Genomic DNA, 13002 nt, shown 5'->3' on the forward strand with positions numbered 1-13002 from the left:
AAGTAAATAATCTGCCATGTTCATTTTAGTTGTATTGTAATAAGAAAAAGCTGGACGGAAAAGATAAAAAGAAATAAAAAACTGGAAATGACTTGAGCCAATAGCAATAGGGTATACTTAAATAAATGATGGCATATCTATGCAATCAAATATTATATAACCATTAGTTCCCCCATATTTTTTTGAAAAAGCGAAACAGAGAAAATGAGTAAAGGTTCTGGAAAAATACACAGTAAAGTATTAACAGTCAGCTACACGATTGATGTTCTGCATATTCTTTTTGTTCTTTAGATCTTTTGATTTTTTCTGATAATGAACATGTATCCCTTTTTTTTTTTTTTCTTTGAGATGGAGTCTCACTCTGTCTCCCAGGCTGGAGTGCAGTGGCGCGATCTTGGCTCACTACAACCTCCACCTCCTGAGTTTAAGCAATTCTCCTGCCTCAGCCTCCCAAGTTGCTGGGAATACAGGTGCATGCCAGCACACCCGGCTAATATTTGTATTTTTAGTAGAGACAGGGTTTTGCCATATTGCCCAGGCTGGTCTTGAACTCCTGACCTCAAGGGATCCACCTGCCTCGGCCTCCCAAAGTGCTGGGATTATAGGCGTGAGCCACTGTGCCCATCTGAACATGTATCTCTTTTAAAATTAGAAAGCAAAGGTACTGTTTTGGCTCACATACACAACATTTTAAAATAATATAGCTAATTGATTTTATATTTAGTTCTAAACTTTGTTCAACTTTTACATTTGAAACTGTGTTGGTATTAGAAGTAGTTTTAAGTATCAGACTTTAAGGAGGAACATTATTACAATGAAAGGATCCTGAGTTATAAAACTAAATTGCTGCTATCAGCTCTGAAAATAACTGGCTCTTTCAGCTTAGGCAAGTGATTTAACTTAGTTTCTTCATAAATTAGAATCACTTCTCTCTAACCATGTCAAATGGGAAAGAGTTGGAATAATTGGTATAGAAAAAGGTAATACAAATTCAGAGCTCAGTGTGGTGACAAGAAGCAGTACCTTCTACAGTACATTTTGTCATCTTTTCATGAATGATGAAACTCTTACCAGCAAAACCTCAAGTTTCCAGTCAGAAATGTGAACAGAGTAAAACAGAACAGCAAGCATATTATAAAGTGTATACTTTTGCTTAATTAAAGGCCAAAATATGGAGGTTAATAAAGTTTTCTTAATCTATTGTGGAAACAGACGCATTCATGATAAATGCTTAAGAGATCATGTTAAGTACCCTGTATGGTTCCAGACAAGAGGGAGTAGAGACATTTCTCCCCGTTCCTCCCCAAAGTACATTGAAAAACCTTAGACAGTATATGTATATAACAAACATAAGAGGAATTTGAGAGGTAGAGAGAAGCAGACTGCCTAGGGACCTTGAGACCAGAGGGAAAATTTGACAGCGAGTTTCTTGGGTTTTCTTTTTGCCCCATATATCCTTGACTGGGTGCTGGAGAAGTCAGAAACCTGGGAATAACAATGGACTCAAACAAAAAGCCTCCTCCCTCTAGCAAAAGGACCAGAAGAGAGGAAGCCTAACAAGACAGAAAACTTTCAAACATTAACTGCCTTATTCTAGCGAAATGCTACAGAAGCAAAACCACAGCTCCACTCCCACCTCCATCAGTAAAGTTCAGTGGGAAGCCTAGATTCCTACCCTCACCTAGCTGTCACTAGGCATGCCTTGCTTCCTGCCAGAGCTATGTCAGAGAAGTCTAGTGGGGAACCAGAACTTTCACCATCTCCCAGAGACATCTGTGAAGGCCACTTGGGAAACTTGGACTTCAACTCTCGCTCAGTGGTAATGAGACATCCTGTCCCCTCTCTATCAGGATGGTGTCAGAGAAGGCCAACAGGGAGGTTGAGACTCTAACCACCACCCAGATGTAATAAGCCTTTCTCTATCTACTGCCCTACCCCATGCTGTCGGTGCAGGCCATGTAGGGAGCAGTGGTGACGCACCTCTATCTCTCCCAGCCAGCATGTGTCAGCAGGGACCTATAGAGAGCCTGAACTTTCGCCTTCACCCAGCAATAAGGAAGTACACCTTCTGCTGACCCCCAGATGTCAATGGAGGGCAAGTGGGCACCTTGGACTTCCATTTCCATCTGAAAGTACCGAGGCAGCACCCTTCTTTCCCCATTAGCATAGCGTTGGCATAGTTTGAATGTTTTTGTGGTCCCCCACCAAATTTATATGTTGAAACCCAAATCCCCAAGGTGATTGTATTAGGAGGTAGGGCCTTTTAGAAGGTGATTAGTGCCATTATAAAACAGGCACAAGGGAGCTGTTTCACCCCTTTCACCATGTGAGGAGGACACAGCAAGAAAGTGCCATCAGTGAACCAGGAAATAAGCCCTCACCAGCCACTGAATCTGCCAGTTCCTTGATCTTGGACTTGCCAGCCTCCGGAACTATGAGAAGTAACTTTTTTGTTGTTTATAAGCTACCCAGATTACGGTATTTTGTTAGATAACAGCCTAAATGGACCAAGACACATGGTGTCACAGGAGGCCTGCTAACATGGCAGATTTAAATAAGATCCAGGGTCCCATAATGTAATAGGATACAGTTAAAAATCACTTCTTAGGCCGAGCGCAGTGGCTCATGCCTGTAATCTCAGCCCTTTGGGAGGCCAAGGCAGGCAGATATTTGAAGTCAGTTTGAGATCAGCCCGGGCAACATGGTGAAACCCCGTCTCTACTAAAAATACAAAAATTAACTGGCTGTGGTGGCATATGCCTGTAATCGCAGCTATTCAGGAGGCTGAGGCAGGAGAATAGCTTGAGCGAGCCAAGATGGGGCCACTGCATTCCAGCCTGGGCAACGGAGCAAGACTCTGTCTCAAAAAAAAAAAAGAAAAAAAAATTCTTATATTAAGAATTAGGAAAATCTCTCTTGAGTGAAAAGAGACAATCAATAGATGCTAACACTGAGATACACAGAAATTGGAATTATCTTACAAGGAATTTAAGGCAGCCATCATTAAAAAAAAAGCTTCATTGAGCAATTACGAACACACTTGAAACAAATGAAAATACAAACTCTAAGCAAAGAAGTAGAAGATACAAAGAAGAAGCAAGTGGAAATTTTAGAACAGAAAAATTCCAATAATCAAAGTTTAAAACTCAGTGGATGGACTCAACAGCAAAATGAAGTAGTCAGAGGAAAGAATCAGTGAACTTGAAGATAGAACAATTTAGAAATTACCTAATCTGAACAACAAGAAAAAATAGAATGAAACAAAAATGAACAGAGCCTCAAGGACCTGTGAGACTATAATGAAAAGTCTAACATTCAGGTAATCAGAATCCCAGAAGAAGACAAGAAAAGAGTTTACTGAAGCTGAAAAAAGTATGCAAAGAAATACTTTCGGAAAAAATAGTTGAAATTTCCTCAAATTTGGCAAAAGCTATAAACCTTCAGAATCAACAAGCTGAACTAATATCAAACAGGATAAATCCAAATAGAGCCACACTAAGGCACATTATAATCAAACTTCTGGAGACTAAAGATAAATTTTAAAAAATTGAAAGTAGTCAGAAAAATACTGTACCTATAGGGGAAAACCAATTTAAATGACAGTGAATTCCTCATCAAAAACCATGGAGGGGCTGGGCGCAGTGACTCACGCCTGTAATCCCAGCACTTTTGGAGGCTGAGGCTGGTGGATTGCTTGAGCCCAGGAGTTTGAGACCAGCCTGGGCAACATGATGCAACCCCATCTCTATAAATAATAATAATAAAATAATTAGCCAGGCATGGTAGCAGCATGCCTGAGGTCTCAGATACTTGGGAGGCTGAAGTGGGAGAAATTGAGGCTTCAGTGAACTGTAATTGCACCACTGCATTCTAACCTGGGCAACAGAGCAAGACCCAGTCTTAAAAAAAAAAAAAAAAAAAAAACATGGAGGCCAAAAGGAAGTGGCCTAGTATTTTCAGATGCAGAAAAAAAGAACCGTCAAGGCTGGGCGCAGTGGCTCACGCCTGTAATCCCATTACTTTGGGAGGCCGAGGCAGACGGATCATGAGGTCAGGAGATAGAGACCATCCTGGCTAACATGGTGAAACCCTGTCTCTACTAAAAATACAAAAAATTAGCCAGGCATGGTGGCAGGCGCCTGTAGTCCCAGCTACTTGGTAGGCTGAGGCAGGAAAATGGCGTGAACCTGGGAGGCGGAGCTTGCAGTGAGTCTAAGATCGCGCCACTGCACTCCAGTCTGGGGGCCAGAGTGAGACTTCATCTCAAAAAGAAAAAAAAAAAAAAAAAACCGTCAGCCTACACTCCTATACCTAGTTAAAATGTCCTTCAGGAATGAAAGGGAAATCAAAACAATCTCAATTAAGGAAACTAATATTGCCAGCAGTCCTACCGTAAGAGAATAGCTAAAGGAAGTTGTTGAAACAGAAAGGAAATGGTAAGGAATTTAAGAGCATCAGAAAGGAAGACAAGGCAATGAAAAAAGTAAAAATGTGAATAAATATAACAGACTTTTCTTATTCTCTTGAGTTTCTAAATTATGTTTGAGGCTGGGCGTAGTGGCTCACACCTGTAATCCCAGCACTTTGGGAGGACAAGGTGGGTGGATCACCTGAGGTCAGGAGTTCGAGACCAGCCTGGCCAACATGGCGAAACCCCATCTCTACTAAAAATACAAAAATTAGCCAGGTGTGGTGATGGGTGCCTGTAATCCCAGCTACTCAGGAGGCTGAGGCTGGAGAATTGCTTTGAACCTAGGAGGCGGAGGTTGCAGTGAGCCGAGATTGTGCCATTGCACTCCAGCCTGGGAGATGAGTGAAACTTCGTCTCAAAAAAAAAAAAATTATATTTGATAGCTGAAGCAAAAATTATAACACTGTCTTATGTGGTTCTCTATATGTAAAAGAAATACTTAAAACAATATAAATGGGAAGGGTAATGAGACTTAAATGGAGGTTAGGGTTCTATGCCTCACTCAAACAGTTAAAATGTCTATACCACTAGTCCATAATAAGTTATTAATGCATAATGTAATAGCCAGAATAACCACTTTAAAAAACTATACGAAGCGGTACATGAAAAAACAGTACAGATAAATAAAAATGAAATTCTAAAAATGTTCAGGTAACCTACAGGAAGGCAGGAAGAAGAAAGCAGGAATTAGAAACAAGCAAACAAAAAAGAATAAAAGAGAAGATTTAAGACTAAAATAGCAATAATTACATTAAAGGTAAATGATCTAAATATACTAATTAAAGAGATGGCAGGGTGGATTTAAAAAGCATGACCCAGCTGTTGTCTAAAACACACTTCAAACACAACAATATAGATAAATTGAAAGTAAGAGGATGGAAAAAGATACAACATGCAAGTATTAATCAAAAGAAAGGAGTAGCTATGTTAATATCAGAGAAAGTAGATATCAGAGCAAAGAAAATTACTAGGGACAGAACAGAACATTATATAATGATAAAACGTTCAATGTACCAAGAAGACATAGCAATCCTAAGTGTACCTGCACCAAACAACAGTACTGCAACGTGTGTAAAGCAAAAACTGACAGAACTGAAAGGAGAAATAGAAAAATTCACAATTGCAGTTTGAGACTTCAGCACATCTCTCTGGACAATTGATAGAACACCAGACAGAAAATCATCAGAGATACAGAACCCAACAACACCTTCAACCGACAGAATCTAATGATCATTTATAGAAACTCCACCCAGTAACAGCAGAATACTCATTCTTTTCAAGCATTCACAGAATACTTACCAACATAGACTATCTCCCGAGCCATAAAACGACAAACATAAAAGAATTAGGATTATAGAGAATATAATCTCTGACTACAATGGATTCAAATTTTAAATCAATACAGAAAGATAACAGGAAATGTTTCAATACTTGGGAATTAAGCTCACTATTACATCTATAGTAGTAATAGCCAGAATAACCACTTTAAAAATATATAAAGATATACACTAAGAAAGAGTCTAAGAGGAACCTCGGAGAGCATTGAACTCAATGAAAATGAAAGTGAAGCATGTTTAAATTTGTGGGACACATCCCAAGCAGTATTAAGAAGAAAATGTGTAGCACTAAAAAGCTTATATTAGAAAAGACAGAAAGTCTGAAATCGGTCATCCAAGCTCTCACCTTAAAAAAGGGAGCAAAATAAATTCAAGCCAGGAGAAGAAAATAATAAAGAGCAGAAATCAATGCTATTGAAAACATGAATAATAGAATTAATTAAAAAGAGCTAGCTTGGTCAGGCATGGTGGCTCATGCCTATAATCCCAGCACTTTGGGAGGCTGAGGCAGGTGGATCACCTGAGGTCAGGAGTTTGAGACCAGTCTGGGCAACATGGTGAAACCCTGTCTCTACTAAAAATAGAAAAATTAGCTGAGCGTGGTGGTGGGTACCTGTAATCCCAGCTACTTGGGAGGCTGAGCAGGAGAATCACTTGAATCCAGTAGGCGAAGGTTGCAGTGAGCTGAGACTGCCCCATTGCACCCCAGCCTGGGCAATGAGAGCGAAACTCCGTCTCATTCATAGATTAGATAGATAGATAGATAGATAGATAGATAGATAGATAAGATACTCCGTCTCATTCATAGATAGATAAGATAGATTAGATAGATAGAGCTGGCTCTTTGAAAGATTAGTAAAATTGCGAACCTTCTCCATAATTACCTTGGAACATTCAAAACTTTTCAATCTTAACAGACTTCGAAAGTTCTGATCTCAGGAAGAGTGGGAGGTGGGTGGGTGTTGAGTGCTTAATGGATAGAATTCACATTGAGTGATAGATACAGGAAAAGCCCAGACTTCATCAGTATATGTTATGTACATGTAACGAAACCGTACTTATATCCCTTAAATTTACACAAATAAAATGTATAAAACAAAGTTTTGAGCCTCTGTGGTACTATTTATGTGGTAGCCAATATTGCATAGTGGTTAAGAACACAGACTCTACAACTAGGCTGCGTAAGTTTGAGTCATATGTGGGTCGTATGGAACAATGCTTGCTATTTTATTAATGTTAAACAGATATTAACTGTGGTTATTATGAATGGTGATGAGGAGCATGGACACGATCCATTGAAGACAGCTGTAGTTATTCTACACAGAAAGGATATACAGTTGACCCTTGAACAACACAGGGGCTGCTGGTGCCGATGTCTCCCCCCAGCAGTTGAAAATCTGCACACAATTTTTGACTCCCCAAAAACTCAATCGCTAGTAGCCTACTGTTGAGCAGAAGCCTTACCAATAACATAGTTGATTAACAGATATTTTGTATGTGATGCATTATATACTATATTCTTATAATAAAGTAAGCTAGAGAAAGGGAAATGTTAATTAAATCCAAAGGAAGAGAAAATATACTTACTGTTTATTAAGTGGAAGTGGATCATCACAAAGGTCTTCATCCTCATCGTCTTCACATTGAGTAGGCCGAGGAGGAGGTACAGGAGGGGTTAGTCTTACTGTCTCAGGAGTAGCAGAGGCAGAAGAAAATCTATGTATAATTGGACTTGTGTTGTTCGGGGTCAACTATATTCTTGCTGCCTTGTTTCTATACTGTACTGTACTAATAGAACCGGGAAAGAATATCCAGTACACCGCTGATAATCCAGGACTTCCTAATACACAGTGCTGCTCAATTTTACATTTTTGGCTGTTCATCAGCAATTTTTCTTTTGAATGTATATAAAACTATACAATCTTGTTGTTACACAAACTGCCCCTTTTTCTAGAAATACTCTCAATTGATATAAAAAGAACTGTAAACATCAAAAAACACCCACAAATAAAGGCAACCAGAAAGATGTTTTTGGAAAAAAAGCATTTGTAAATGAGTTAGTATCCTTAAGAGTTCCTGCAAATCCATGAGAAAACCATTTATAAACCAATGAGAAAAGGGAACAAAGGATACAAACACTTCCTGGAAAGAAGAGCATCAAAAAGGGTCAAATGCATAGGTACAAATGTAACACAAAGTGACAATTTACGCTTTACAAAACACCACAAAGCATTGTTGGAAGTTTTAAACGCCTGGATTGGAAAGAATTCACGTTCTTGGATTGGAAGACTTACTGTTGTTAAGATGGCAGTGCTCCCCAAATTTATCTACAGATTCAACACATTCCCTCTCAGAATCCCAGGAGGAGTTTTTGCAGAAATTGACAAGCTAATCCTGAAATTCATATGGAAACTCAGGGGACTCAGAATAGCTACAACAATCTTGAAAAAGAAGAGTAAAGTTGGAAGACTCACACTTTGCAATTACAAAACTTACTACAAAGCTATAGTAATCAGGACAGTGTGATACTAGCAGAAGGATTGACATAAACCCATGGAATAGAATTGAGAGAGAGAAATAAACCCGCACAAGAAATGGTCAATTAATTTTCAACAAGGGTGTGAAGATAACTAAATGGAGAATTAATGGTGTTTTCAACAAATGGTGCAGGAATAACTGATACCGACATGCAAAAGAATGAAGTTGAGCCCCTTCCTCTCACTGTACACACTAACTCAAAGTGAATCACAGACCTAAGTATAAGAGCTAAAACCAAAACTTTTAGAAGAAAACATAGTAACTCTTCCTGACCTTGGAGTAGCACAAACCTTAGATACAATACCAAAAGCACAAGTGACTTTTACAAAAACAGATTAATTGGACTTCATCAAAATTAAAACTGTTGTACTCAAAAGTGTGCTATTAGGAAAGTAAAAAGACAACCCATAGAACGAGAGAGAATATTTGCAATCATATATCTGATCGGGAACTCCCAGAATATATGAAGAACTCTTATAACTCTTTCAATGATAAAATAGCAAAGGATTTGGGTAGATATTTCTCCAGGTAAGATACATAAATGTCCAATAAACACAGGAAAAGATGCTCAGCGTCATTAGCTATCAGAGAAATGCAAATCAAAACCACAAGCAGATACCACTTTACACCCACTTGGATGGCTAAAATTAAAAAACAGACAAATGTCGTGGATGTGGAGAAATCAGAACTCATACATTGATGATGATGGGATTATAAGATGGTGTAGTCACTTTGAAAAACAGCATTTCCTCAGCATTTCTTGATTTTAATATAGAGTTAACATATGATTTAGCAATCCCACTCCTAGATACATACCCAAGAGAAATGAAAACATATCCATGCAAAAATGTTTGTATATGAATATTCATAGCAGTGTGATTCATAGCTACAAAGTGGAAACCACCCGAATGCCCATATCCCTTCCATAAACAGTGTAGTCCGGCTGTGCAATAGTGTTCAGCAATAAAAAAGAATGTTGATACATGGTGCAACATGGATGAAACTTGAGAACACCATGCTAAGTAAGAGAAGATAGCTAAAAAAGACTGCACTTTATTCCATTTCTGTGAAATGTCCAGAATATGCAAATCTGTAGAGAGCAGTACATCAGTGGTTGCCGGAGCTGGGGGCAGGGGATGATGGAGAGTGATGGTTAGTGGATATTGGTTTCTTTCGAAGTGATGAGAATGTCATAAAAGTAGACTGAGGTGAGAGTTGCACAACTCTGTGAATATACCAAAAATCATGAAGTGCACACTTTAAATGGGTGAATTTGATGGTATATGAATTATATCAACTAATAAAACTGCTAAGAAGGAAAAACTCTTCCTTCTCTAACCAGTAATTGTACTCAGGGGTCTATCCCTAAGGAAATGTTTTTGTTCATCAATTCCTCCAATGTTTATTAAGTGCCGCTCTTCTAGTGTGTATTCTTTAAGGTGCTGGGGATACAGCAGTGAACAAAATACGTAACTAATCAGACAATTCTGTTAGGAATTCTGAGAATCAGACCTGAAAAAAATTTTTAAAGGGATGTTCACAATGTTAATAAAAAGCCAGAAACACCTAAATGGTCCAGTGGCAAGCAAATTATGGCATATGGTGGAATGTTACATAACCATTTAAAATTTAAGTTTTCACAGAATAGTCACTGATGTGAGAAAATGATATGGTAGGATGTGAAGGATGTAAAATCCTGTATATGAAATACTATATACTGCTGTGAAATCAATATTATTTCTTTAGGTAATGGTGCTGGGTTTTGACTCAAGAGCCCATCTATTGATTGCTATTTCTTTTTTGTGTTTTTCTGAAGTGTCTAACTCTCCTAGAGTAAGAGACATTATCTTCATGATCCTAAAGATCATCAGCGTCCATTTCCCTGAGTTCCCATTGACACTAAGCAAAAGCACTGAACTGCTGCAAGCCTCACTTTTCAATGCTTCTATCAATAGGTTTGTTTCCCTTGAGGTTAAGAGAACAAAACCATGGGGATAATCGGATTTGCTGCTAAATAAAACTGGTATTTTTCACTTGTCAGAATGAGTATGGCATTGTCTAATTTGAAAGAGAAGAAGAAAACTAACAGAATAGGTGTCCACTCTTTATTAGGGACTGCCTTTTTTTTCTTTGTGACGTGTTTCGTGTATTCAAGTTAGTTGTGTTTTGCCTCTTTTGGTATCAACCTATCAATAAGTTTCATTACATCAAGAGTTAATCCTTAGTGCTCATTATGTGCCAGGCATTTCCTCCCCACCCACCCCTCCCCACTTTTTTTAGAGACCAGGTCTTGCTCTGTTGCCCAGGCTGGAATGGAGTGGAGCGATCATAGCTTACTGCAGCCTCAACCTCCTGGACTCAAGTGATCCTCCCACCTCAGCCTCCTGAGTAGCTGGGACTACTTGCACCACTACACCTGGCTAGTGTTTTATTTTTATAGAGACATGGTCTCGCTATGTTACCCAGGCTGGTCTTGAACTGGACTCAAGTGATCCTCCTGTCTCAGCTTCCCAAGATGTTGGGATTACAGGCATTAGCCACCGTGCTTGGCCACCAGGCATTTTCATCCATTACCACGTCTGGTTCTTCTGTGAGACCCTACATCAACTCTGTGAGGAAGGTATTATCTCTTGTTCACGATGAACCATTTAGGTCACATAGCTGGTTTGCACCAGAATCGGAACTGCAGTACAGGTGCTGTTGGTGCCGGAGCTGATGTCATTGCCCAGTGCACTGTGCTGCCTGCTATGAAGCTGTGAGGTCAAAGAGGACAAGGTCATGCAGCAGGAGGGGTTTGCAGTCTAATCAGGGGATCTGGGCACACACTCACACAGACAAAGCAAGGAATGATACAGTCCTAAAGTATAGAGTATGGAAAACTAGGAAATAACACAGTAAAGTACTTATTGTTGGTCATAAACAGTAACTGAAATCATTGAAAAGAAAACTGAAGATTATAAAGGGCCCTTGCCAATTCCCAGGAATAAATACATTATGCTGTTGTTTACTTCCTCTACTTCATATCATCCCTCTTTACTTCCCCTTTAATTAATGTTAAAAGATTTCTGTTATTAAAAGGTAAATAAACAGTTGGTATGTGTATGATTTAGTTTCCTTTTTTAGATTGTGTTTCTTTTTTTGGAGTCTCACTCTGTCGCCCAGGCTGGAGTGTAGTGGCGCATTCTTGGCTCACTGCAGCCTTTGCCTCCCGGGCTCAAGCAATTCTCCTGTCTCAGCCTCCGAAGTAGCTGGGATCACAGGCACGAGCCACCACGCCTAGCTAATTTTTTTTTTTTTTTTTTTTTTTTGTATTTTTAGTAGAGATGGGGTTTCACCATGTTGGCCAGGCTGGTTTTGAACTCCTGACCTCAGGTGATCCCACCCGCCTCGGCCTCCCAGAGTGCTGAGATTACAGATGTGAGCCACCGCGCCTGGCCTAGATTGTGTTTCTTGAATCTACGTGTGTTTTCTGCATTATTTGTAAGCTGAGGTATATCCATCTCATGACCAACATGTCGACATGTGATGATCTCTTGGTAAAATGTCTGTACTCATCTAATCTTTGGTTCTTGCAGGCGACATGGCTGTATGGAATACAGATAACAAGTTTACTCCTGGTCTGCATTCTTCAGTTTTTTAATTCCATGATTCTTGGATCACTGCTTATCAGTTTTAACCTTTCAGTATTCATTGCAAGAAAACTTCAGGTAGGACTTTTTTTTGTCCTTTATCAAAGTAAACTTTTTTTTAATTGCGTGGTTTATTGAACCTTATTTTCATACAGCATACAAAGGGAAATTTACGACCTGATTTGCACTAAAAAGAGCACGTGGCATTGTGTGCTTTTTCTTGTGCATGTGGTAGCATTTCTGTTTCAAGCTTTCTGAGGTCATCCTTTTGTTTTGACAGTTATTTCTTAGAGAACTGGAACCTTACCTTCAATGTGGGGATCAGCCAAAGATGCTTGGTTGAATGCCACTGATTTAAAATTGAAGTAAAAGAGAAAAGTTATTAATTTTTATGTGTGTGAACTCAGGAGCGAGAAGAGTCTCCTGCTTGTGTTGGGAGCGTGTTCATTAGAGTCCTTCACATTGGTGGATACCCTGTTATTTGATGTAGTAATGCTACTCTTTTCCCCATCCTTCCATACCGTACTAGTTATTTTTAGGTGAATTAAAATTAACTGTTTTGAGAATTTTGAGAATCCAAATAAATAACTTTAGAAATAATGGGACATTTCCTAGGGTATTGTCAAATCACGTTTGAAAACAATGACTTGCTCTTTTAGCTTTATTTATATAATTAAATTTCTTATATTTACATAAGATATGAGTCATTTGTTTTTGCTTAAAATTATAACATCCTGTTTCACATATGCTAGAAACTTCCGTGTCAAGAAGCCATTCTGTTTTCCACTTTTAGAAGAAGAAATCATTTTTCTTATTAGTCTTTTGAGTGAGAATTGTTATGGACAAAGGTTTTTAGTTGACTATCAAAAACAACAGTTCACAGTCATCCTTTTAACCTTAATTATAAATAAATATTACTCGTATTTGAACTGTTAAGATATTATTATATTTAACAATGTATAAAATTATCTGAAGATTATAAGAAAACTATTATATGTCAAAAGGCACAATGTACTTCTTTTTACAC

General features: G+C 38.6%; 1 protein-coding gene across 3 annotated transcripts in view; it reads left to right on the plus strand.

Moving 5' to 3' along the window:
* DPY19L3 (dpy-19 like C-mannosyltransferase 3) overlaps positions 1–13002 on the plus strand; it is an 81026-nt gene that overhangs the window by 36339 nt on the left and 31685 nt on the right. For all 3 annotated transcript variants that reach the window (XM_004060447.5, XM_063701207.1, XM_055368884.2), the window contains exon 9: positions 11922–12053. In XM_004060447.5, the coding sequence (XP_004060495.2) occupies positions 11922–12053 (132 nt within the window). The remainder of the gene's footprint in view (positions 1–11921; positions 12054–13002) is intronic.

Source organism: Gorilla gorilla, chromosome 20, assembly GCF_029281585.2.
Source record: "Gorilla gorilla gorilla isolate KB3781 chromosome 20, NHGRI_mGorGor1-v2.1_pri, whole genome shotgun sequence".
Classification (NCBI taxonomy): Eukaryota; Metazoa; Chordata; class Mammalia; order Primates; family Hominidae; genus Gorilla; species Gorilla gorilla.